Genomic DNA, 24,169 nt, shown 5'->3' with positions numbered 1-24,169 from the left:
GTCAGTTATAACTAGACACAGGGCCGGTGCTAGACTATTCTGCGCCCTAGGCAAGACCAGCTACTTGCCCTCCCCCCCCCCCCCCCCCATAAATAAAAAAAAAAAAAAAACTTCAAAATGTCCCTATTCTCTCAGCACACTCCATGCATTCCCCATACTCCCCCCTATACTTGCACCACTCGCAGTGCCCCCATTAATGCAGAGTGACCAGTACCCCATTAATGCAGAGTGACCAGTGTCCCCATCCAATGCAGAGTGACCAGTGTCCCCATCCAATGCAGAGTGACCAGTGTCCCCATCCAATGCAGAGTGACCAGTGCCCCCATTAATGCAGAGTGACAAGTGCCCCCATTAATGCAGAGTGACCAGTGCCCCCATCCAATGCAGAGTGACCAGTGCCCCCATCCAATGCAGAGTGACCAGTGCCCCCATTAATGCAGAGTGACCAGTGCCCCCATTAATGCAGAGTGACCAGTGCCCCCATCCAATGCAGAGTGACCAGTGCCCCCATCCAATGCAGAGTGACCAGTGCCCCCATCCAATGCAGAGTGACCAGTGCCCCCATCCAATGCAGAGTGACCAGTGCCCCCATCCAATGCAGAGTGACCAGTGCCCCCATCCAATGCAGAGCGATCAGTGCCCCCATCCAATGCAGAGCGATCAGTGCCCCCATCCAATGCAGAGCGACCAGTGCCCCCATCCAATGCAGAGCGACCAGTGCCCCCATCCAATGCAGAGTGACCAGTGCCCCCATCCAATGCAGAGTGACCAGTGCCCCCATCCAATGCAGAGTGACCAGTGCCCCCATCCAATGCAGAGTGACCAGTGCCCCCATCCAATGCAGAGTGACCAGTGCCCCCATCCAATGCAGAGTGACCAGTGCCCCCATTAATGCAGAGTGACAAGTGCCCCCATTAATGCAGAGTGACCAGTGCCCCCATCCAATGCAGAGTGACCAGTGCCCCCATCCAATGCAGAGTGACCAGTGCCCCCATCCAATGCAGAGTGACCAGTGCCCCCATCCAATGCAGAGTGACCAGTGCCCCCATCCAATGCAGAGTGACCAGTGCCCCCATCCAATGCAGAGTGACCAGTGCCCCCATCCAATGCAGAGTGACCAGTGTCCCCATCCAATGCAGAGTGACCAGTGTCCCCATTAATGCAGAGTGACCAGTGTCCCCATTAATGCAGAGTGACCAGTGTCCCCATTAATGCAGAGTGACCAGTGTCCCCATTAATGCAGCGTGACCAGTGCTCCCATTAATGCAGAGTGACCAGTGCCCCCATTAATGCAGAGAGACCAGTGCCCCCATCCAATGCAGAGTGACCAGTGCCCCCATCCAATGCAGAGGGGATTAGAGTGCCGCATGATTACAAAAAGCAGAGTTCTGCTTACCCGGCGGGGTACGAAGTCCCGCCTCCTGGACCGGCTCCTATGATAGAAGTCACCAGTGTTCTGTCTATCATAGGTAGGAGCCGGTCCAGGAGGCGGGACTTCATATGACAGCCTCCCCGCCGGGTAAGCAGAAGAACTTGGCTTTTTGTAATCAGGCGGCGCTCTAATCCCCATCTTCCCCCCCTTCCCCTCTGGAGGCAGCCCAAGCGGGAACTATGGCGCCCCCCTGCTCCAGTTCACAGTGCACTGTGGACGTCTGGTCACCCTAGGGTGGCTGCCAGGTTAGTAGGGAAACCAGTGGCCGTGGCTGTGCCCCCTAAGCAGCAGTGCGCCCTAGGCGGCTGCCTAGTTCGCCTAGTGGGAGCACCGGCCCTGACTAGACATGAACACTGTCTGTCCTTACAAAGGGTTAAGTGTAGAGTCTGGCCTTCTTTCATTATATTGTATTGAGGACAGACTTGAGACAGACTCATTCTTCTATTATTTAAAATGTCTTGCAGTCCACCATGACACTTTCTCCTGAGAAACATCTAAAAGGTAAAAAATCTAAAAAAAAAAAAGAAAAAAAAAAAGTATGCTTTGTGGATGGGAACACATAACGCACACATGGTGGGGTTTCCTCAAATTTAACTGCAAATTGGAAATACGCTTTAAGGTTACTATAGATGCAAGAAGAAAGCAGTAGAACCTGAAGTGTGACCATACAGAGAAACTAGTTGAGCACCAAGTTAAAAGTTGAAGAAGCATTGGAGTCTGTTTTATTTATGGTGTAACAAATGAATGTAACAAACAAATTTGTTACGCTATCAATTGGAAATTTTAAAACCAAAATTTCCCTGACTTTAATTTGGCTCTCTACTTGTTTCTCTATGTGTTGGGGCTTCCATTCGGATACTGGGTTCATTATGTAGCGAGATTCTGATCTGGAACAAGCATGCAGCTGCGAAGTGTCTGGACACCAAGGGGGGGGGGGTCGGGGGGGGTCTATGTATAAAAAGAAAAAAATGTGCATAGCCATTTGTGCATCAAATCTGCATATGTACTGTTCTTTAGGCTATTTTATCTGCTCGTAGACAAGCGAACAAATGTTCTTTTATTATGGGCAGTAGTAAAATACCACATTATGGTCACTAGTTGGAGCTGAGGAACATAGGAAATACATAAGTGTTTGAAACAAGAGATAAAATGTAACAATTCTAGAGAATGATAGAGAAAATTAGAAATGAAATGTAACCAATGGTTACATTTATTTTGTAACTCCCTCTAGTGTTCTGTAGCTTTGTTACATGGTATCTCTTGTTTTGCCATCAATTGGCCATTATGAAATATTTTACTCCTGCCCATGATTAAAGAACATTTGCTCAGAAGAGAAAATAGCCTGAAGAACATTCATTTTTGCCCAGTGTGCACAGAATGAATGTACATGCAGGTTTGCTGGACTAATTGCTATGCAATTTTTTTATAATTGGAAACGCTAGTGTGCACAGGCCTGTTCCAAGTCTTTAACGCACCATGTTGCATAGCAAGGATAAGGATGATGGCACTTGAAGCGATTGTAAAGGAAAAAAAAAAAAATAACAAACATGTCTATGCTTACCTGCTCTGTGCAATGGAAGCAGTCGCAAACCTCCTCTTCTCGGGTCCCCCGCCGCCACTCCCGACCCCTCCTCTCTGTCCAGTGCCCCCAAGGGAAGCCGCTTTCCATGGGGGCACTCATGCGTGCTCACTCCCAAGCCCGAATTTGCATCCATTGACACAGACAACAGACTTGGCTCCGCTCCTCGCTCCCTCTTTACAGGCTTTGATTGACTGGCCAGTGGCTCCCAGTGCCCCAGCAAAACCAGCGAGACCCAGAAGTGAGGGGAGAGAAGAGCTGCAGATGTGCACAGCTCTGGATCGAATGAGGGCTCAGGTAAGTAAAATGAGGGGGGGGGGTGAGGGGGATGCTAATGTCTAGCCTAAATATTTTTTACCTTAACCACTTTCCACCCATCGACGTACCTGTACGTCGGCTCAGAGAAGTTGTTGTACCGGGATGGTACAATCATCAACCTGGTACCGTTCTTTAGAGCCGGCGGTCGGCTTTCAGAAGATAAAAGCCTATGCCGCTTGGGAGCCGCTGGCCGTTATCCCTGCGAGCGGGAGGGGACGCCCTCCCGCCTCCTTCTGTGGCTCTGCCTGGGTCTCCCGTCCCACCAGGAGACCTGAGCGACTAGTCAGCACGTCTTCCAGCTGGTTGGAATTCCGAACAAAGCTGGATTTGACTTTGATCGGGTCTCTGATGTAGTTACCCGGGAGTGGCTTCGTGACGTCACTTCTGGTTAACTCGGCAGGTAATGGCACCGAATTGAAAAAACTGTTGGTATTCAAAAATGCCGATTTCTGGACTTTGAATACTTTGAAGTGCAGTGGAGGGATCGAGAGTCTTTTAGATCTCCGATCCCTCCATAAAGAGTATCTGTCACTGCCTATTACTGTCACAAGGGATGTTGACAGCAATAAAAGTAATCAGTTTTTTTTTTTTTTTAGCTAAAAATAAAACATTTAATAAAATAAATAGCAAAAAAAAATAAAATTTTTTAAAGCACTGCCGTCGCCATGAGCTTGTGCACGAAGGAAAACGTATACGTAAGCAGCGCCCGCAATTGAAAATAGTGTTCAAATCACACGTGAGGTATCGCTGCGATCGCTAGAGCGAGAGCAATAATTCTAAAGACCTACTCTCTACTCTGTAACTCTAAACTGGTAACCGTTAAAAATTTTTAAAGCGTCGCCTGTGGAGATTTTTAAGTACCATAGTTTGTCGCCATTCCACGAGAGTGCGCAATTTTAAACCGTAACATGTTGGGTATGTGACATCATCTTTCACAATATTCAAAAGAAATTGGGCTAACTTACTGTTTAGTTTTTGTAAATGCAGTGAAAGTCCCCCCCCCCCAAAAAAAAAAAAAAAAAAATTGCGTTTGAAAGACTTCTGTGCAAATACCTCAAGACAAAAAATATTGCAACGACCGTCATTTTATTCTCCGGAGTCTTTGCTAAAAGTATATTTATAATGTTTGGGGGTTCTAAGTAATTATTTTCTAGTTAAAAATACTGATTTTGACTTGTAAACAACATGTGTCAGAAATAGGTTTAGTCTAAGCAGTGTTAATTTTGGCAGCAAATTTCGATTTAGTTTTAGTTATAGTCTTTTGACTAAAATGCCATTTTAGTTTTAATCGTATTTCAGTCTTTTGACTGAAATGCGATTTTAGTTTTAGTCGTATTTTAGTCATCTGAATTGTTTTAGTTTTAGTCATATTTTAGTCGACTAAAATCTCCAATACATTTTAGTCGAATAAAATCTCATACATTTTAGTCAACTACAAATCGAATAGGTTTAGGTAAATTGTAATGCATTATTTAAACATTTCTCTAGCATTTCCAAATTAATTGTATACTCCTGGAGTAAAAATCTAATAATATATTTTTATAAGGTTTGAACATGCACTACAGACACAGATTTAGTCCCCGTTCACACTAAGGCGACCTGTGAGGCAAACTGGTCGACTCACAGGTCGCCGTAGGTCGCCTTCCATAGGGAAGCTGCGGACCCGTTCTAATAGGAGCGACACAAGTCGCTCCGACTTAGAAAAAGGGTCCGGAGTCCATGCCGGCCGCGTGTGCGATGCGGGAACAGGCTGCGGATTCGCAGCCTTCCCGCATCGCATAAGTGTGAACCGGACCTAAGGCCCCGTTCACACAGGGGCGATCCGACTTGGGGGGGCGACCTCCGAGGTCGCGGTGCGAGCAGCGCGCCGCGACCTCGGAGGTCGCCCCCCCAAGTCGGATCGCCCCTGTGTGAACGGGGCCTTAGGTCCGGTTCACACTTATGCGATGCGGGAAGGCTGCGAATCCGCAGCCTGTTCCCGCATCGCACACGCACCCCCGGCAGTTCACACTGCCATATGCGATACGCTGGGGGTGTCAATGTAATCTTAACGACACCCCCAGTTTGATCGCATATCGCAGTGCGATCTTACAGTTCGCACAGGACCGGATCGCACAAGTGTGAACCACTGTGCGATCCGATCCTGATGCGGCTGCCAAAAAGGGTCCCTGTGCGTGTTTGCTGCGGGTGCGTTGCGAATTTAGCCATACAAAGTGTATGGCTAAACTCGCAGCGCACAGCCGATCGCATGTAATGAAGGAGCAGTGCGCTCCGACATTACATGCGAACCCCGTACTCGCACAAGTGTGAACCGGGGCTTAGCCATTGAGATATATAACATCTTTACAAATAAAACCAAGTTTCATAAACAAACAGAAATATTGCTTTTTGACAAACCCAAGTGCAACTTTAAAATAAAAAAACCCCAAAAAACTGTAAACTCCATTGGCTGTAATGTCATTGCACATATTACCTGAATATATTACTAGCATTAAATATTAGGGAAAAATATTAGAAAAGCCTTTTTCTTAATTGTTTAGTTTTCAGCAGCTTAGCAATGCTCCTTACTTATGCGGTGGTGCAATACATGTTTAAACTTTAATGCGCTATTATTACATGATCTAGATGGAATTGTGTTACCGATATAGAAATGGCCAGCAGAGGAGTGTTCATTTTGATGATGTCAATTTTTTATTTAGTTTTAGTTATAGTCTTATGACTAAAATGCCATTTTAGTTTTAGTCGTATTTTAGTCATCTGAATTGTTTTAGTCGTATTTTAGTAGACTAAAATTGTGTTAATTTAGTCGACGAAAACGTTTTAGTCGGTTTTAGTCGACGAAATTAACACTGAGTCTAAGAGGATAATGCAACGAATGCATTAGGGTAAAAAAACGTTTAGGCTTTACAACCACTTTAAAAATGAACCTTCAGAAGCAGATCAACAATGGCAGCTCCAATATTTCTGTCCTTACAGGATCTTTTTAACTACTGTTGCGGAGAGCTACTGTGAGTGATGATGTCCAGTATGACTGCCAAAAGGCTGCAGCATGATGGCTAACCATGAGAAAATTGATATAAAAAAGAGTAGATTAAGGTGTGGTTGCCAAGAGGCTGTACTCCCATTCAAAAGCACTCTGAAAGCCCTGCTTGTATTCATTAGAAAATAATATCATCCTCAGATTAACCATTTTCAGACCGGAGGATTTGGCTGCTCAAAGACCAGGCCATATTTTGCAATTCGGCACTGCGTGACTTTAACGGACAATTGCGCGGTCATGCAACCCAAATGTACCTTGTAATTGCGCGGTCATGTACCTAAACTAAATTAACGTCCTTTTTTTTCCACAAACAGAGCTTTCTTTTGGTGGTATTTGATCACCTGTGCGATTTTTTTTTTTTTATATTTTGCGCTATAAACAAAAAAAGAGCGACAATTTTGAAAAAATAACAATATGTATCACATCTTTTTATATGAAATTCTCAAAAAAAAAACCCAAAATGTAAAAATCTAAATTTTTTAACATTTTAGGCCAATTTGTTTTCTGCAATAAGCGTATTTTGATTGGTTTGCGCAAAAGTTATTGCGTTTACTAACTACGGGAAAGATTTATGTCATTATTTTTTTTTTTTACTAGTAATGGTGGCGATCTGCGATATTTTTTTTTTTTTTGTGGGACTGCGTCATTGCGGTGGACAGATCAGACCCCTAACTGACATTTTTGACACTTTTGGGGGTACCAGTGACATTACTACAGTAATCAGTGCTAAAAATATGCACTGTTACTGTAAAAATGACACTGGCAGGGAAGGGGTTAACTGTACTGGTGATCTAGGGGTGTGATTCTAGCTGTCAGGGGGCATGGCTTGTGAAGTAATCACAGAGACATTCGATCCTATATAGCAGGATCACATAGACTCTGTGATCAGTTCAGGGAGAATGACAGACGGCTGTGTTTACATCAACCGTCTGTCTTTCTCCCTCAGCTGCGGGAAGATCACGAGTTACAGCGGCCATCGGAGCGGTCGGTCACACGCTCTCGCCCCCTAGAGTCTCCTGAGCGAGCGACATAGTATAACGTCGCTTTGCCCAGGAGCAGCTGCCTGCCGCAGAGTATACTGCGGTGGGTGGTCGTTAAGTTATTTGGGATGATTGAATGCAGACTGGTTTTGTTTTATGCATAGTTTTACAGTTTGAGCCCCATAGAATTGGTTTCAAAATTATTTGGTTGTGTGTTTAAGAGAAATTATCACCCAGAAGGCTCAGGTTATAGGTTAGCACTCCTCTTTGTGAGGTCGTCTCCAGAATAATGGTTTTCTTAATAAAACCTGAATTCCAAAAAAGGTTGGGTCAATGTGTAAAATCTACATGAAAACAAAATGCAATGATTTGCAAATCTCATAAACTCATATTTTATTAACAATGAAAAATAGAAAACATTTTTGAACAGTTCTTAAATTGTACGACAATTTTAAATGCAGCTTTCACAGATTAGTAAATCTCTGCCCTTCTTTACTTCAGAGACACTCTGACTTTCTAAGATGCCCTTATAATACCCAATCATGTTACTGACCTGTTGCCCATTAACCACTTAAGCCCCGGAAGATTTTATCCCCTTCCTGACCAGGGCCTATTTTGCGATTCGGCACTGCTTGACTTTAACGGGCAATTGCGCGGTCGTTCGACGCTGTACCTATACGAATTTGACGTCCTTTTTTTCCCACAAACAGAGCTTTCTTTTGGTGGTATTTGATCACCTATGTGATTTTTTGATCATGCGCTATAAACAAAAAAAAAAGTGTGTCAATTTTGCAAAAATAACAATATTTTTCACATTTTTTTTATATGAAATCCCCCCCAAAAAATGTAAAAATCTAAATTTTTTAACATTTTAGACCAATTTGTTTTATGCTACATATTTTTGGTAAAAAAAATTGCAAAAAGCGTATTTTGATTGGTTTGCGTAAAAGTTATTGCGTTTACTATCTAAGGGAAAGATTTTTGTCATTTTTGTTTGTTTTTTTTTTTTAACGCGTAATGGCGGCGATCTGCAATTTTGTTTTTTGCGGTACTGAGACATTGCGGCGACAGATCGGACCCTTGACTGACATTTTTGACACTTTTGGGGTTACCAGTGACATTACTACAGTAATCAGTGCTATACATATGCACTGTTACTGTAAAATGACACTGGCAGTGAAGGGGTTAACGTTTTTGCAGAGGGAGGGGTTAAGTGTGTCCCTAGGGGCGTGTTTCTAACTGTGATTGGCTGTGGCTTGAGGTGTAGGAACAGTGATCAACGGTCCTACATAGTAGAACCGTATGATCACTATTCATACACAGGGGAGAATTACAGGCGGCTTGTTCACATTAGCCACCTGCCTTTCTCCCGCTCTAACGGGCGATCGCGAGTGACCGGTGGACATCAGGTCCGCCGGGCACATGCGGGGGGGTCCGTACCCATACGTCACTTTGCCTGTGAGGGGCTGACCGCCGCAGTATATGTACTTGCGGCGGTCGGCAAGTGGTTGAACAAATTAGTTGCAAAATATTCTTCCAGCTCTTCCTTGTTAGTACCACTTACTTTGCCAGCTTTTTGTTGCCCTGTCCCAACTTTTTTGAGACCGGTTGCTGCCATCAATTTCAGAATTAACTTATTTTTTCTTAAAATCGTACAATTTTTCAGTTTAAACATTTGATATGTTTTCTATTTCCTATTGTGAATGAAATAAGTGTTAATGACAATTTCAAATCATTGCATTCCTTTTTTATGTCTATTTTAAACAGAAGTTCCAACTTCTTTTGGAATTGGGGTTGTAATTGTATTTGACACTTGGAGTTGTTACTTATTTTAAAATGATCTGTGTGTGTTTTAGGTTTGCACACCAGTATCCCTACAGAATAATTTTTATCTTGCATTCTATTTTTAACACTCATATTAGATCACCATGTTACTGTTTAAAAACAAAAACATAAGGCCTTTTGGTGTCCCTTTAAATTTCAGTGGTATAAAGCTCTGTGTTTCATTTAATACGCTCTGTTAAAAAAAAAAAAAAAAAAAAAGGAAATTATTTCTCCATGGCAGAAAGACTCTGTAACAAATTGAACAAGCCCCTCAGAGTCTTAAATCTTTATTAAATTGTAGCTAATTGTATTATTGACAAGTAGGCTGACAGGCTTATTGTCCCCTGATGGCATTCATTGGTTCATTTACTGCATCTACAAGTCCGCCAAAGGCTGTGTGTTTTATGAATCAATTTAACAGGGATGGTATTTTTTTTTTTTTTTATTCCAAGCCTTGCTGATGGGCAAGATAATACAATCTGATTCAGATTTTACAGAACTGGGATAGTCATGAAATAAATTGAGGTTCTCAGATTTTTGTGCTTTGGTCCCCTATAATCTCAATACAACCCTATTTAAATATGCCTCATCTGCTTCATTAAAGGATAAGTTCACCTTTTTTAAAAAAAATATTAAGTGCACACCTTTTTGCAGGTAAAAAAATGTGCATTTATTTATTTATTTATTTATTTTTTTTTTTTTTTGGGAGCCTAGAAAGCAATGCACCCACAACCAGCAGATGGTGGGTGCAATGCAGGGCTTTTGCAGACTCTGTGTAAGCTGCCTGGCTGTACATCGTATGGCCAAGCAGCTACACACTAACTGGAAGCATAAATGAACTACCACAGAGCTCAACAGCACCGTGGTAGTTCATTGAGAACTACAAGCTGACAGCCGCAAAGGCTGCTGGACCTTGTCGTTTTCTATTCACGGAACTCTGTCAATGAATGACGTGGCTACGCTGGCAGGGCCCCACATGGCCACGTTCTTTGCAGATTGTGACAGAGAGCCGGGTAGTAGATCCTCCACCTCCTGTTACAACGGGGAGCCGGGGGGGAGGGGTGCTGAGGTCGGTGGATTTGTTACATGTTTCACCCTGAATATGGCTGTAGCATGTTACAAAAGGTGAACTTATCCTTTAGAGCCGGTTCACACTGGGGCGACTTGTCAGGTGACCTGGTCGCCTGACAAGTCGCCGTGGGTCGCCTGCCATAGATTAGCACAGGACCCGTTCTAATAGGAGCGACACAAGTCGCTCCGACTTAGAAAAAGGGTCCTGTACTACTTTGGGGCGACCTGGAGCGACCTGCATTGACTTCAATGATATGAAGTCCGTGCATGTCCCTCCGAGGTCGCGGTGCGCACTGTGCACCGCGACTTCACAGGTCGCCCCAGCAAGTCGGGTCGCCCCTATGTGAACCGGCTCTTAAAGAAAATCAAGTAAGGAAAAATTAAAACAATTTAAACAAATGATGTTTACTGCTTCTCTAACAGACCAACACATATACCATACCCTATGGCAGGGGTCTTCAAACTATGGCCCTCCAGTTGTTCAGGAACTACAATTCCCATCATGCCTAGTCATGTCTGTAAATGTCATGGTTTTACAATGCCTCATGGGATGTGTAGTTCTGCAACAGCTGGAGGGCCGTAGTTTGAGGATCCCTGCCCTATGGGGCACATTTATAAAGCAGTGAATCTGACATTCACCAAACATTAACTGTAGGAAAGCCTTCCAAGTGCATGTGTTTTAAATGAGTGACGGACTTCCCACCAGTGAATGTTTTTAAAAGTTAAATATACTGCTTTATTGACACATTAGCACAGCCTTTCTCAACCAGACTTCCTCCAGAGGTTTCTAGAGGTTACTTGAGCATTGAGCAATTTTTACCTTTCAGATAAGTAACCAATGACACCAATGAACTTTTTTAGCTATCTGTATGAGGGATGCTTCCCTTCACCAATATAAGGAGCTTTTTTTCCACTGATCCTCACGCTAATGTAGCATGAGCTGTAGCTATAGTAAATATTAGTAGGGGTTCCCCGAGACCAGAAAGTGATTTTAAGGGTTCCTGGTTGTGTTAAAAAGGTTAAGACGTTCCTCAAAAATATAAGTCCAAAGTGAACAAGTCATACAATTTTTTTTTCTTTTAAAAACTTTCCAAAGATCCCTCCTTCTACTTCAAATGGAAATGCCCTCACCCTTTATATTACCTTTGTATAATGAAAAGGTAAAGAACGTTTGAGTTCAATACTTACTCCCATTGTACACCCCTTTTGGAGTTCTCCTTAGTCTCCCCTTATTGTATAAAGCTATTAAAAATAAATATCAGAAAAAATAACAATTTATTATCAATTTCCTTGGTGGACAGGGTGAAATGGATCTGGGGGGCATGGTTAGCGGATCAGAGCTGGCTGAGACCACTTAACACTGCACTTTGATCCGGTTGGGAGATCAGTTGCCCCGAATGCAGCAACACTGTCGCTACTGGATGAGTTATTTGGTTGTCAGCACCCCTTACACCCGAGGACTGGGAGGAAATCGTCCTCTTTCTTTTAGCAGCGCTTCAGGCTTTTCAGGTCACATCAATTTAATAAAATCATAAAAAAACATGCACTCACGTGATACCAATATGGAGAACAGCAGAATATCCAATAAAGGTAATGCTGCTGTTCTTCCCTCTACACCTTTTCTCTACACCGCCTTAACCTTTCCAATCTTTACTTTATTTCTTCTGTTATTTAGGATAACTCATTATGAGACCGGGTGTTAAAGGAGCATTTAGAGATCTTCACCCCCTGGCCCCTACACACTTTAAAAACCCTCTAGAGATATTGTTTTTGGACCTTGTACCCATGTAAATAAAGGCCTGTTTCACAATATACTATGTTCCACTTTGTTTGCTTTGTAACGTATGTGCTACCTGTTTATAGACATACTGCAATACCCCTAGAACCATATTATGTGTATACCTGACCAATGTTGCACTACGTGCTCCTCTATGTCACATCATGTTGTGTAGAGACCTTGTTTTGGGACTGTTTCCTGTCTGACATTTTTCTATTAATGAAAAAGAAAGGTAATTCTGCTGCTGACTATGTTAGTGTCTGATAAGCGGGTATCTGCCTGCATGACTAAGCGCTGCCCCTACATGTTTCATCAATGTGACTTCATCAAGGGTCAGTAATCAAGAAAACAACTAACATTTTTATACCACCTCTTGTATGTAACTGGTGAGTTTAATTCTGATTGGTTTTTTAATTCAGCTAGAATAAAGTTATCTGGAAGCAAATCACGAAGACAAAATGTACATCAATAGTGTAGTAATAACATTATTCCAATACAAAAAGATAAAATGCATTCACAAAAGGAAAGAGTCAGACTTGCTCATCTGTGGCCCAGAATTGTTTCCCCGTTATCCAGTCCAGAGGGACCCCTCAGTCGTGGCCAGCATCAGGGGTTGGAGCCGAAAGCTGTCCAGGATGGTAGGATCGGCTCTGTTAAACCCGCTAATGTAGTGTGCAAAGCTGCAAAGTGGGTCCCTCTGGACTGGATAACGGGAACAACTCTGGGCCACAGATGAGCAAGTCTGACACTTTCCTTTTGTGAGTGCATTTTATCTTTACTTTGTATTGGACTAAAGTTATTAACACACTATCAGTGCACTCGTTGCTTGGTTGTTTTGCTTCCAGATAATTGGCGGGATTTCCCAGACCATTTTTATTGAGAGCAGCAAGATGGTTGCAGTATCCCTATTGGATTTATCCCTAGAATCAGATCTATGTCTATTTACGGTCTGGAAATGTTATCTTTTTTAGAGTAAAGCTATGATTTTATTTATTGATAATGTAACTGAATTTTCTCTGTTTTTCAGTACAAACTTGTAAAAGAAGCTCTTCATGAACGTGCCAACCTGCTGGAGATTGCTCCTCATTTATCTGCCCCTCTGCCTATTATGCTGCCTGTATACAAGTAAGTAATTGAGGATTTCAAATTTGTATTTAAAGGGAAAGTCTATAGAAAAATGTTTAGTTTGGAGTGTGTGCTGGTGAATCCATAACCCGATCCGAGCGCACCCACATCACTGTGGGTAAAAACCCTTAAGCTGATCATACACTAATAGATTTCTTTCATTCATCCAAATGGTGTGGAAGGATGAATTCCCCTGCTGGGCTATTGTATTATGACAGCCAGTAGTGGGTGTTGTCAGAATAACCAAACAGTGCCTGCAGGTTGTTAAATGTAGTCACTGTTGGGTCAAACATTTTCATCCCAGCCCTTTCAACAAAGATTGATTGAGTAATCTCGAGCTGACAGGGCCACCCTGGGTTAGAATTATAGCTAATTCAGAGGAATCACTTAAAATACTGTGCTGCACTAAACAAAGTAATTATGGTGCAAAGATTATTGAAAAACCAAAGCAGCTTTTTAACATAAAAAAATTGCAAAACTTAGAAAAGTTAAAAAATGTCCACTCGTAAATCAGAGTCCATGTGGTGATCCCATTCCTCACTGAGAAAATAAATGAATCAGTGCATCCTCCACCAGTGTGATAAACCATCACCAAAAATGAATGTATGGAGGCTTTCCAGAGTTCCCCATGACCCCTCCTAAAATTAATAAGTCATAACTTGCAATGGATGGAAGCTCCCTTGCATACTGTAGGACACACAATTTGATAGTAGATAAAATGCAAAGCCACTCAAAGATGTCAGATTGTTCTCACATTTTGGGGTAGAGAGGATCCCCAAGGCCCGGTTGACAGGACTTCCTCTGATGCCAACTCCCTTGCACTTGCCACTCAAAAAAAAACATAAAAGGAGACCGATGCACCACATAGTGTGAACCAGATACCATATTAAAAACTAGAAACTGCACTTACACAGAAAAAAAAGCAGATATAGCATTAAATATACCAACACAAAGGACTTATCCAGATCCTGATGACGTCACTTGTGTGGCCCTGCCCTGACCGTTTTTTTCAAATATGACATTCTCAAAGGACTATTCTGAGGAATCGTCTGAAATACAAACCGTGTACAGCCAACTTTGAAGTAGGTGTACTTGCACTTGTCCTTTGCAACACATATATTCAAAATGTTCTGATTCTGTGCCCCCACTTCCCCTACATGCTGCACCTAAACTCCCATGTGCTTCAGTAAACGATTCTAAAAACAAACCCTGCAGTGCAAGCGTCCACATAGTAAAGATTGCTGGGGAGCTGCAGCAGGGACTGCAGCCTTCTCTGCTTTCCAATCTTAAGAGGCTCCATCTCTGGACTTGGTAAAGAGGAACTGAACACTTTAACTCATGCCCAGAAAAAAGCAAGACGAGGACAAAGGAATAGTCACTAGAATTGCCCATGGTCTTCCTGCAGCTGATCTTTCCCCTGACTTACAGTGCCTTGTTCTGCACTGTGTCTTTGTGTGGAGGTGGCCATATTGGTGGTGGAGACATGGCTTTGCTTTCTTATGTCAGAACCTCTAGCACAGAAAGCAGTGAGCCATATAGTAGTGACATCACCAAATCTCACTCCAACTCTCCTGAAACTAGCAGAGCATTAAGAGACAACGGTGCCTTAGATCTCATACTGCAAATAACCATCAATGAGACTGTAGGAGTGCCTAGGCACATTCGCATACCAAGCAGTGCACTGTTATTTTTTAGAAGGAAATCCAGACAGAAGGTACATTTTTCTAGTTACTGCACAATTAACATTTCTAGGTGGTCTACATAATATAGCAAATCTTCACTTCATTTGGGTCCATAATAATGAGAGGCTAAAGACTTGTTTAGTCAAACGTGTGGACTTCATTAGCCTTTGTTTTTTTACAACACTGTTTTTACCCTTACCATACTTTGAAAATAATTATAAAGATTGGTGGTGAAGCAATTTTTGTACTGTAGTGAGAAAATTAAAATGGGCAACAAAAATTGTTCTCCCTTCAAAACACATTAATATGGAAGGCCATTTGGGGCCCATGGAATATTGGTTATGACCAGGAATTGCTGCCCATAACAACCAACCAGCCTCATCTTAGGTACTGCAGACAAAAAAATGACTGCGATTGCTTGCTACTTTTAAATGATAAAAGATTAACTAATAAAGTTCTAATATGCAATGTATGTGTCACTGTTCTTTGTTTTAAATCAGGTGGTGGCAGTTACCGTACTACTGGGTTGGCATCAAGGCCTATGATCTTGTAGCTGGCAGCCAGTGCCTAAAAAGCAGTTATGTTCTCAGTAAATCCAAAGCCTTAGAATTGTTTCCAATGCTTCAAAAAGACAGACTTGTGGGTGCCATTGTCTACTATGATGGTATGTATCTGATTTATCATTCTTATAATGACATGTTTTAAACTGATTAATGCTTATCTGATCCAAAAACAAAATATATAGTGTATTACAAATGACTTGTCCTTATATGTGGTGGCAGCAAAAGTTTACATTTTTTTAGGCTTTTTCACTTCTTTTCACCTGGTGATCCTGCTAATAATAGGCCTAGGGTGGCTCACTTACTCAACTGTATCTATAGAGAAGCAATGGTTGTCACTAGGCTGTTCTCCATATCTGAACAACAAAGACATCTTCCTTCATTCATCTCCATTACACGGAAGACCAGGAAATCGTAGTTCACAGATGATAGCTTGGAAGGAAGATAACACTGTTTGAGATTTCAGTTCAATTTGCAGGAACTGACAAGAGCCAAGCATACTGACTATAATACCATATAATGAGAGAATCCTTTCTTATGTCAATTTATTGCCCTCTCATCCATTAGGATGGCGTCCTAGAACCTCAGTATAGCACAAAAAGACTACTATGATCTACAGGTATGGTCACAATATTGGAGGTTCAGGATGGGCCCAAACTTTTATTCTTATACAAAATTGTAAATAGGATACAAATATTACAAAATTCATTAGCAATCCACAAAGCTCCACAACATGGCAGTTTTGTCAAAACAGCACCACAGGTTGGGACCACCCATACAACGCTAACTATAGATGACCTTTGCATCTACAATAGTAAGCTAGACAACGTCTTGGCCTGCAATATAATGGGGGATCACCTTTAAGGAATCTCAACACTTATCTCATCATGGTCACGTTTAAGCTTGAAGCGTCACTCAAAGCTGGAAGATGACAGATATCCCTGCTGGTGTCCAGAATATGGAAACAGGCATCCGCACGCTAATTTAGAAGTGTAGGCATATGCAAGATGAGACGACCCTCAAACCGACCAAGTGCTTTAAATATGAATGTAACTGTGTATGGCCTCAGCCAGCGCTGCTCTGGCCACACCCTGTGACGCATTTCACTCTATCCACTGGGGCTTGGTGAAACGCATCAGAGGGTGTGACCAGAGCAGTGCTGGCTGAGGGCATACACTCACATACATTCATATTTGAAACACTGAGTCGGTTTGAAGGGCGTCTCATCTTGCATATGCACTTATCTATATTTCATCCCAAAAGAGCTCCCACTGCATGGGCACTGCCTGCCACACTGCTAGCGAAGCCACAGAATTGATTTAATCAATAAGCCTCGCTGCATTTCTGGCAAGGTCAACATATATTTTGTGTATTTACTGTAAAAGATCTTAGACTGAAAAATGAAAACTATTGAAACCACAGCATCTACGATCCACAAAGCTGCAATATATATATATATATATATATATATATATATATATATATATATATATATATATATATATATATATAATTTTTTTTTTTGTTTTCTGGAATGCTTGATTTTCTTTTTTTGTGTGTGATTGTATGTGTATGTTACAAACAAGTGTCACATTTTTTTAAATTTATGGAGATGGAAGATTTTTTTTATTTTCTTAATCGATGGCCAATTCTGCTGTATTCTGGTTTCCTTGTTAGCATGTCTTTGGACAGATTGGTATTTCTATGGATGGCCTGTGCTTTGACAGAGCAGGCATGTTCTGCAGCGCAGCATTGAATTTGATTTTCTTATTGGGAAGCAATTGAAAAATAAGGTAAATGCTTCTTTCAAACACGATGTGCAGGTTAAAGATTTTAGCACCTTCTTTATAATCTGCCTTTGCGAAATGTAACCTATGAATCACACCTTGGTGAGACTCCCATCCAATGATTTAGAATTCTAGCAATGACTCTGGGCAAAGCCTACAGGGTCCAGGAAGATTAGGAAATACATTTTTAACAAATGAGGAACATCAAGAACAGATCATTGAAGACAAAAGCTATAATCATTCTCCTGGGCAAAACTATGCAAAGATTATTGTACCCAAAAGAATACTGTTCGCAAAAAGCGAGATGTCAAATGAAAGTTTCATAAAGACGATAAAAAATGGTTTAAATTGCCATGTTTACCTGGCAGAGCTTGTTAACTTTAAAGTTCTACTTTAAAGGGGTTGTGCAGGCTAAATATGGTAAGCTGGTTGTAGGGGCTAAACTAATTATTTTTTAGAAGACCAAAACATTTGCCAAAACATTTACTTGCAACCCCTCCCCAGCTCCCTTTCCTGCATTTCCTAGTTTTTGTTGAGGCCATGAGTTTGCTATTGCAGATTTCACCTGCAGATGTTGCTGCAAGTGAAATCTGGAACTTCTTCCACCCACATGTTCCAACACCTAAAGCGGAACTAAATCGTAAAAAAAAAAAAATTATATATATATATATAAATAGGCAGGCAAAGGGGTTTATTTACCAAAGCTAGAGAGTGCAAAATCAGTCTCACTTTTGCAGAGAAACCAATCAGCTTCCAGGTTTTATTGCCAAAGCTTAAAGCGGAGTTCCGGCCACGAAAACATTTTTTCAATAAAAATTACCCCCGGGACAGTCAGGGCTAGTAAATTCCACAATGGATAGCCTCTGAACTGTCCTGGTTCTCACTTACCTGCAAGAAGAAATACTTACCTTTAAAATTTTTTCTCCAGCGCTGCCATCTCGGATGTGGGTAGCTGAAGCCAGCACGTCCTCTACTGCGTCCTCTTCCGTGTCCTCTTCTCCCAGAATGCGCCTGCACCGGCCCCGCTCGTCACTTCCGGTGCAGCGCCACATTCCTCCACAGCTTCTGGGCATGCCCAGAAGTTGTTTAGCAGGGAATGCGGCGACGCACCGTAAGTGACGAGCGGGGCCGGTGCCGGCGCATTGATTCCTGGGAGCGATGACGTTCAGCTCCCAGGAATCAATGCAAAGAGGAAGTGACAGCGCGGGCCGCGGCCGCCAAGGGAGGAAGTGGAAGAAAGGTGAGTAAACAAAAAAAAAAAAAATCTTAACTATCCATTTATTTTACAGGTGACCAAAAGCAAGCGGATGGCCCAAAATCGACTATGTCGATTTTGTGGCCGGAACTCTGCTTTAATGAAACAAGCTGAGGTTAGAAGCTGATTGGTTTCTCTGCAGAAGTGAGACTGATTTAGCATTCTCTAGCTTTAGTAAATAAACCCCAATGTCTTTTTTGCAATAAACTAAACTTACACGCCTGTTTGCTATCCTCTGCAGAATGTACACTGAGCTGTGTATGCACAGCTCAGTTTACATTTCCTTCACAATGCCATTGTACCAGGATGAATTACTCCAGCACATGCTGGGAAGTGATGTCACCCAGCACCAACCAATAAATATGGGTGAAGGCCGGCACCAGAGACCTCATGGATATCGGACCATTGCAGTAGAGGTGAGTAATCTTGGGTTCAGTTCTGCTTTAATGAACTTACCTGCAGCTGAAATCTGATATTAATGGCCCAGACTTTCCATGTTGGGCATAAAATAAAATTAACCAGCAAACCTAAAGCTAATTTTCCCGCTTTGAAGTTCTGTAATCATTCATTAGATGGGTGTCTGTTGTGTATTTTTTAACCACACTACTACTGCCATATTGTACAAAACATGGTGAACAGCGCTTATAAGCCGCTGCTACAAAAAATACACGAGTTGCCAGTGCACCTGTTGAATGCCTGTGGTTATTAGAAAGCGCACAATGAACAGATCTAATCAGAGTGGCTCTCTGCCTTGTGATTACTGTGATGGCCAATCATAGTGATCACAAATGTAAATGCTGCCTGAGCCCTCCTCTTCTTTTAACAGCCGCTGATCACTGAAGCAGAACATTCTGCCGGAGATAGATAAAAAAGAAGAGCCAGGCTGCTGCCCCAGTAAAGTATATTATTAATAATATTATTACAAATTAATAAGTGAAGTTAAACCTTGATCAATAGCAGTCAGATCATAGCTTTACCAAATTATTTCTGAGCCAACGCTTCCCCTATGCCTGTATACGTTTGAATATGACACCCCCTATACGCTGTGAATACTCTCCGGATGCACTGTACTCTGCTCCAAACTTCCCTGTATATGGGTGTAACATAAATGTAAGAGTAGGGTAGTTGTGCCTTAGCGAGATATGAAGTGATCTGTAGAAGTAGTATAATTGTAGTATTCAGTAATCGGTCATACACATTATTATTATTATACAGGATTTATATAGCGCCAGCAGTTTGCGCAGTGCTTTACAATGTGAGGGAAGACAATACAGTTACAAGACAATTCAAAACAGGATGAACTAGAGGGCCCTGCTCGTTAGAGCTTACAATCTAGAAGTATATGTCCTTTTATTAGCATTTGAAAAGGACAGGACCAGTCTCTAGGATAGAGGTGACACCTAGATGCCAATAAAAGTCTCCCACACAAATAATCAAAAATTGTTACCTTCCTGGAGCCTCAAAGAAAACTGCTAGTCATCTTGGCTACGAGGATCCGCAGGGGACGATGAGAGGCTCCGAACAGTCTGCAAGCTTTGATTGGTATCATCAGATCTAAGGAATGTATTTTATCTCTCATAAAAGTTAAAATATTAGTGGCAGAGAGATGAAAATAATTCCTTCTGATGGTTCATGTGTTGGGCTATAAGTACATGTAAATCTGTATTTGTAGTGCATGTAGAATCCTAGAGAAATGCACAAAACCGTTATATGGCGCCTGATTGTGGCAGGCAGGCAGTGTTTGGTACTGTCACGATCAGACCGATGCGCTGGTGTCAGAATTCCTATCCCTGACTCAGCAGCCAGTGCCGTTCTGGGCCAATTCGACTCTGGTCATATCAGAACATGAAACCTCCTGTGGGCTGAGACGGGGACAACCCCCTGGGGTTGATTGGTCAAGGGCTAAAGTCCAGCCCACATTCATATTCCAATAAATTGGGGAACCTGAGATATGGACATTGTTCTTCCATGAAGCCAGTTCTAAACTGGGGAGTCCCCACACGGTTTCCGGTATGCTTCTACCAAGGGATAAGCTTTGGTAAAGTTTATTTCTGTTTTTATTCCTTTTTATTTTCATAGTAAATTGCCAATTGTGTGTCTTTTTGTATTTTTTGTAACTCCTTTTTCTTGTGTTTATTTCTTATGCACTGCCCACTTTTGGGATATTAAATTATAAAATGAATAAGTGACTTCTATGTACTAAGCTAGGGCTCATATCTCTGGAGAGATTGTTGCATTTTAGTGCCTAATTGCTTGGTCTAAGCTACATGCCAATCTGTATGCAATTGCATTGCGTGTTGGCAGATTTCATGCAGATTGTAAACTAGACGGAGATCTGTGTGTGTGTGGTGGCCCAGCAGACCAGTCTGCGGATAAACTGTTGGGTGGTGGCAGGCTATCGTTTGTGGTGTGTGGACAGTGGCAAGAGTGATTAACACCGGGGTTCTAGCTTGTAGGATAGCTGGAGGAATCCTAGTAGTGTGTGATAATTGCTAGACTGCTCCCCAACCCTTAAAGTGCACCAGATTGTATGTAAGATTTGTATCTGCCTGTGTGTGGTCAGCCAGCTTGATCGGAGTGGAGTCTCCTTCTAAGGGTGACCAAAGGCAGTGCGGGCTATGAAGGTGTCACAGCCAGTCTTATTACTCAGTAGGAATTTCCCTTATTCCCTTATACTCCCCAGTCACGAAACCACGTCTCGGTTAGCTAGTCGCCGTGGGCTTGGCCAATCGTGACAGATTGGTGGCAACGAGCGGGATCTGCTTAGTACATTAGTGCATGGTTTATTTGTTTAACCCATGTCCTAAAGGTTGGAAGCTTGTTAGAAGCAACTGACCTACAGAAGCTCACTCAGTGCATAATTTTTGTTTTGTTGAAGACATACTTGGCTATTTGCTCCCCACCCCCTCTTGTTTTTCTTTTCTATCTTTTATTTTGGCAAAATGGCTGAGATGGTGATCAGCTACCTAAAGCAAAGCCGAGATGACCAGCTGAATCTGTGTGAGACCAGAGGCATCCCGACCACCCGAGGCCAGACGAAGGAGCAGACGATATGCTCCCTGGCCGAGACAAGGAGGAGCGAGCCTCTGCTATGGAGTCACAGGATGGGACTTATGATGCCCCAGAGGAGAAACAGTCCTCCCCACCAGCGGATGTTGATCATGGGGATGTCCAGGAGGACCAACTAGAGGTCCAGTCATCATCCTTGCATTCCTCCATTGGAGTGGAGTCTCCCTCTAGTGGTGACCAAAGGCAGTGTGGGCTGTGAAGGTGTCACAGCCAGTCTTAATACTCAGTAGGAATTTCCCTTATTCCCTTATACTCCCCAGTCACGAAACCAGGTCTCGGTTAGCTAGTCGCCGTGGGCGTGGCCAATCGTGACAATGGGTAAATACCATACCTCTCTACCCCCATAGAATGTACACACCCCTCTCCTCCCTGTAAGTGTTGTGAGTATGAGCCCGCACCCCATCCATTGAAATACATTTTGGCCTAAATTTATAAAAATATGTTTTATAGCGGAAAAGTAAGGTAAACAATTTTTTTTTCTGGACATTTTACTTTATATACTAAAGAATAAAAAAACATGTTTTAAATTAGAAAGGACAGATGCACACATGGAGCTACTGTCATATGTGGACTTTAAGGGCACATCATGAGACATACATAAGCTATATATACTTTTCCATAAAATACAATTTCATAGATATTCTTTAAAAGCATCTCAATAAAACATAGAGACTGGCCCCACTTAGGCTCAGCTCACACATTGGAGATCAATGTTTCCAGACAACTACTGTCATGTAGTCATACATATATAGAAATTAAATTGGTACATATCACAAAAGAATGCAGTTAGATGGTTCTCGTCTGTTCACTGGTCAACGCGTTTCGCATGTAGCTTCCTCAGGTATGACAATATGCAGACTGTTATCTCAGACAAACTCCAATGGCCTGCCCGGGGCGGACATAGGGGAGCAGGTTAAACCAATTTATAATATATATTATGGATGTTTATACCAGTAGTACTTTAGAAATTTCTGCTGGCTTATACAGAAACCGGTTCATGAGTAGCTGACATTATACACCTCAAATGGGGTATCGCTTGTTGGAAGTTTGATGTTAAGGTAAGTATCTCTGATTGGGAGGCATCCCTTTAGGGTTAAATATAGGTGACCATAAAAAAAAAGAATCAGACTCACCTGTAAATGAATATCCAAATCGTATGTCGCCCTGTGGTTTTTAAATACCACCAAAATACCTTGCATGAGTGAGTAATTGTCAATCAAACCATCACAGCACTGAGAAATGGTCTGGTAATAAAGGGGCATATACAGACTGGTACTCAAGTACTCAAGTGTTCTGTGGTAGGTCAAAATCCAACCAGGTTGCCTATGAGATTAGATTGTGCCTATGAGATTGTAGACAGTAGTGGTTCTAAGATGAATGATTTCACAGCTTTCCTTACTGGTCATTTCTAGGCTAATATTATTTCCAGGTCTTGCAAGTAATAATCTTTTTTACACCTACACAGGAAGCAAACCATCGCTATATTACAGAAGCCATAGCTATAGTACAGTTTAAAGTGTAGAAAATACGTGGAATTAAAGTGGTTCCAAAGGCAAGACATTTTTGCCTGATTACAATCCATGCATTGTTAAAAAAAAAAAACTCTTACTTCTTGCTACCCCCCCCCCCCAAAAAAAAAATTTTGCCTGACTTTTCTCTCAATCCAGTGCTGTAACAGCTTTCTGTTTTCTCACAGAACACAGAGGCTGCAGCGGGAGCCATTGGCTCCTGCTGCTGTCAGTCAAATCCCGGGAGCAGGGAGGGCCGATGCCGCATTGTCTGGTACGGACATGCGCCCACATAAGTGCCCCACAGCACACAGCTTGGGAGCTCTCAGAGGAGATGAGGAGCAGAGATCTCTGGCAGGGGACCCCAGAAGAAGAGATAAAGGACTGTTCTGTGCAATACCGTTGCACAGAACAGGTAAGTGTAACATGTTTATTTTAAAAAAAAATAGGGCCTTTACAACCACTCTAGCCTTTATGAAACTGTCTCCTGGTCCTTTAGGAGCCAAACCATTTTTTGATGCCTTTACGTCCGATAAGAAAACACAAATGGGGAAATGGTTTGCTTTGAGCAGCACAGACAGTTCTCTTTTCATGCACTGTCTATTCTGAGGCTTTTTATGAGCCCGCAGCACTTGTGAATGTTAATGTCTGAGTGCTTGGTGCTTTTTCTGTGGTGTGATGGAGGAAAAAAAAAAAAGGAAAGCAACATGGTATCACTGAATTCCTGATAAGGTTCTCTGCCAAACTGTCACAGAATTGGAACAATATTTTTATGAACGGAAAAAAGAAACACATTGGCAAACTGAGAATCTGCTTAATACAAAAGGGCAGCCATTTTATTTGAAATCTTGGTGCACAAACAGAGTAAAAAGATAGCGGCTCTAAATGTCTCTCCCGAGATTCCTGACAAGTTGAAAGACGGCTGGTTATTGTTCAGCTCAAATCGCTCGCTTTGAAACAGATGTGACAGCTATGAAAGTGGATGCTGGTGTTCTGACTGCTGAAAGGAACAGAGACGGGGGTATATAAATGAGATGCGTGTACCTGACCACTTCATCTGGTGTGTTTGGGTGCAATCATAGCAAACTGGCATGGTCTACTTAAATAGGAATTTAAAGGGCCACCTAACGTAAAAAAAAAAAAAAAAAACTTTAAATAAAAG

At 42.2% G+C, this 24,169-nt stretch overlaps 1 protein-coding gene across 2 annotated transcripts in view; it reads left to right on the top strand.

Annotated features, from left to right (window-relative positions):
* The window catches only part of GPD2 (glycerol-3-phosphate dehydrogenase 2), a 300,869-nt gene that overhangs the window by 91,964 nt on the left and 184,736 nt on the right, over positions 1 to 24,169 (top strand). For both annotated transcript variants that reach the window (XM_082261353.1, XM_082261354.1), the window contains exons 5-6: positions 13,049 to 13,146; positions 15,329 to 15,492. In XM_082261353.1, the coding sequence (XP_082117479.1) occupies positions 13,049 to 13,146; positions 15,329 to 15,492 (262 nt within the window). The remainder of the gene's footprint in view (positions 1 to 13,048; positions 13,147 to 15,328; positions 15,493 to 24,169) is intronic.

The sequence above is a fragment of the Pelophylax lessonae genome (genome assembly GCF_965119305.1).
Source record: "Pelophylax lessonae genome assembly, chromosome: 6".
Classification (NCBI taxonomy): domain Eukaryota; kingdom Metazoa; phylum Chordata; class Amphibia; order Anura; family Ranidae; genus Pelophylax; species Pelophylax lessonae.
Note: the sequence above shows the minus strand (reverse complement) of the source record. Positions and strands in the feature narration are given on the sequence as shown.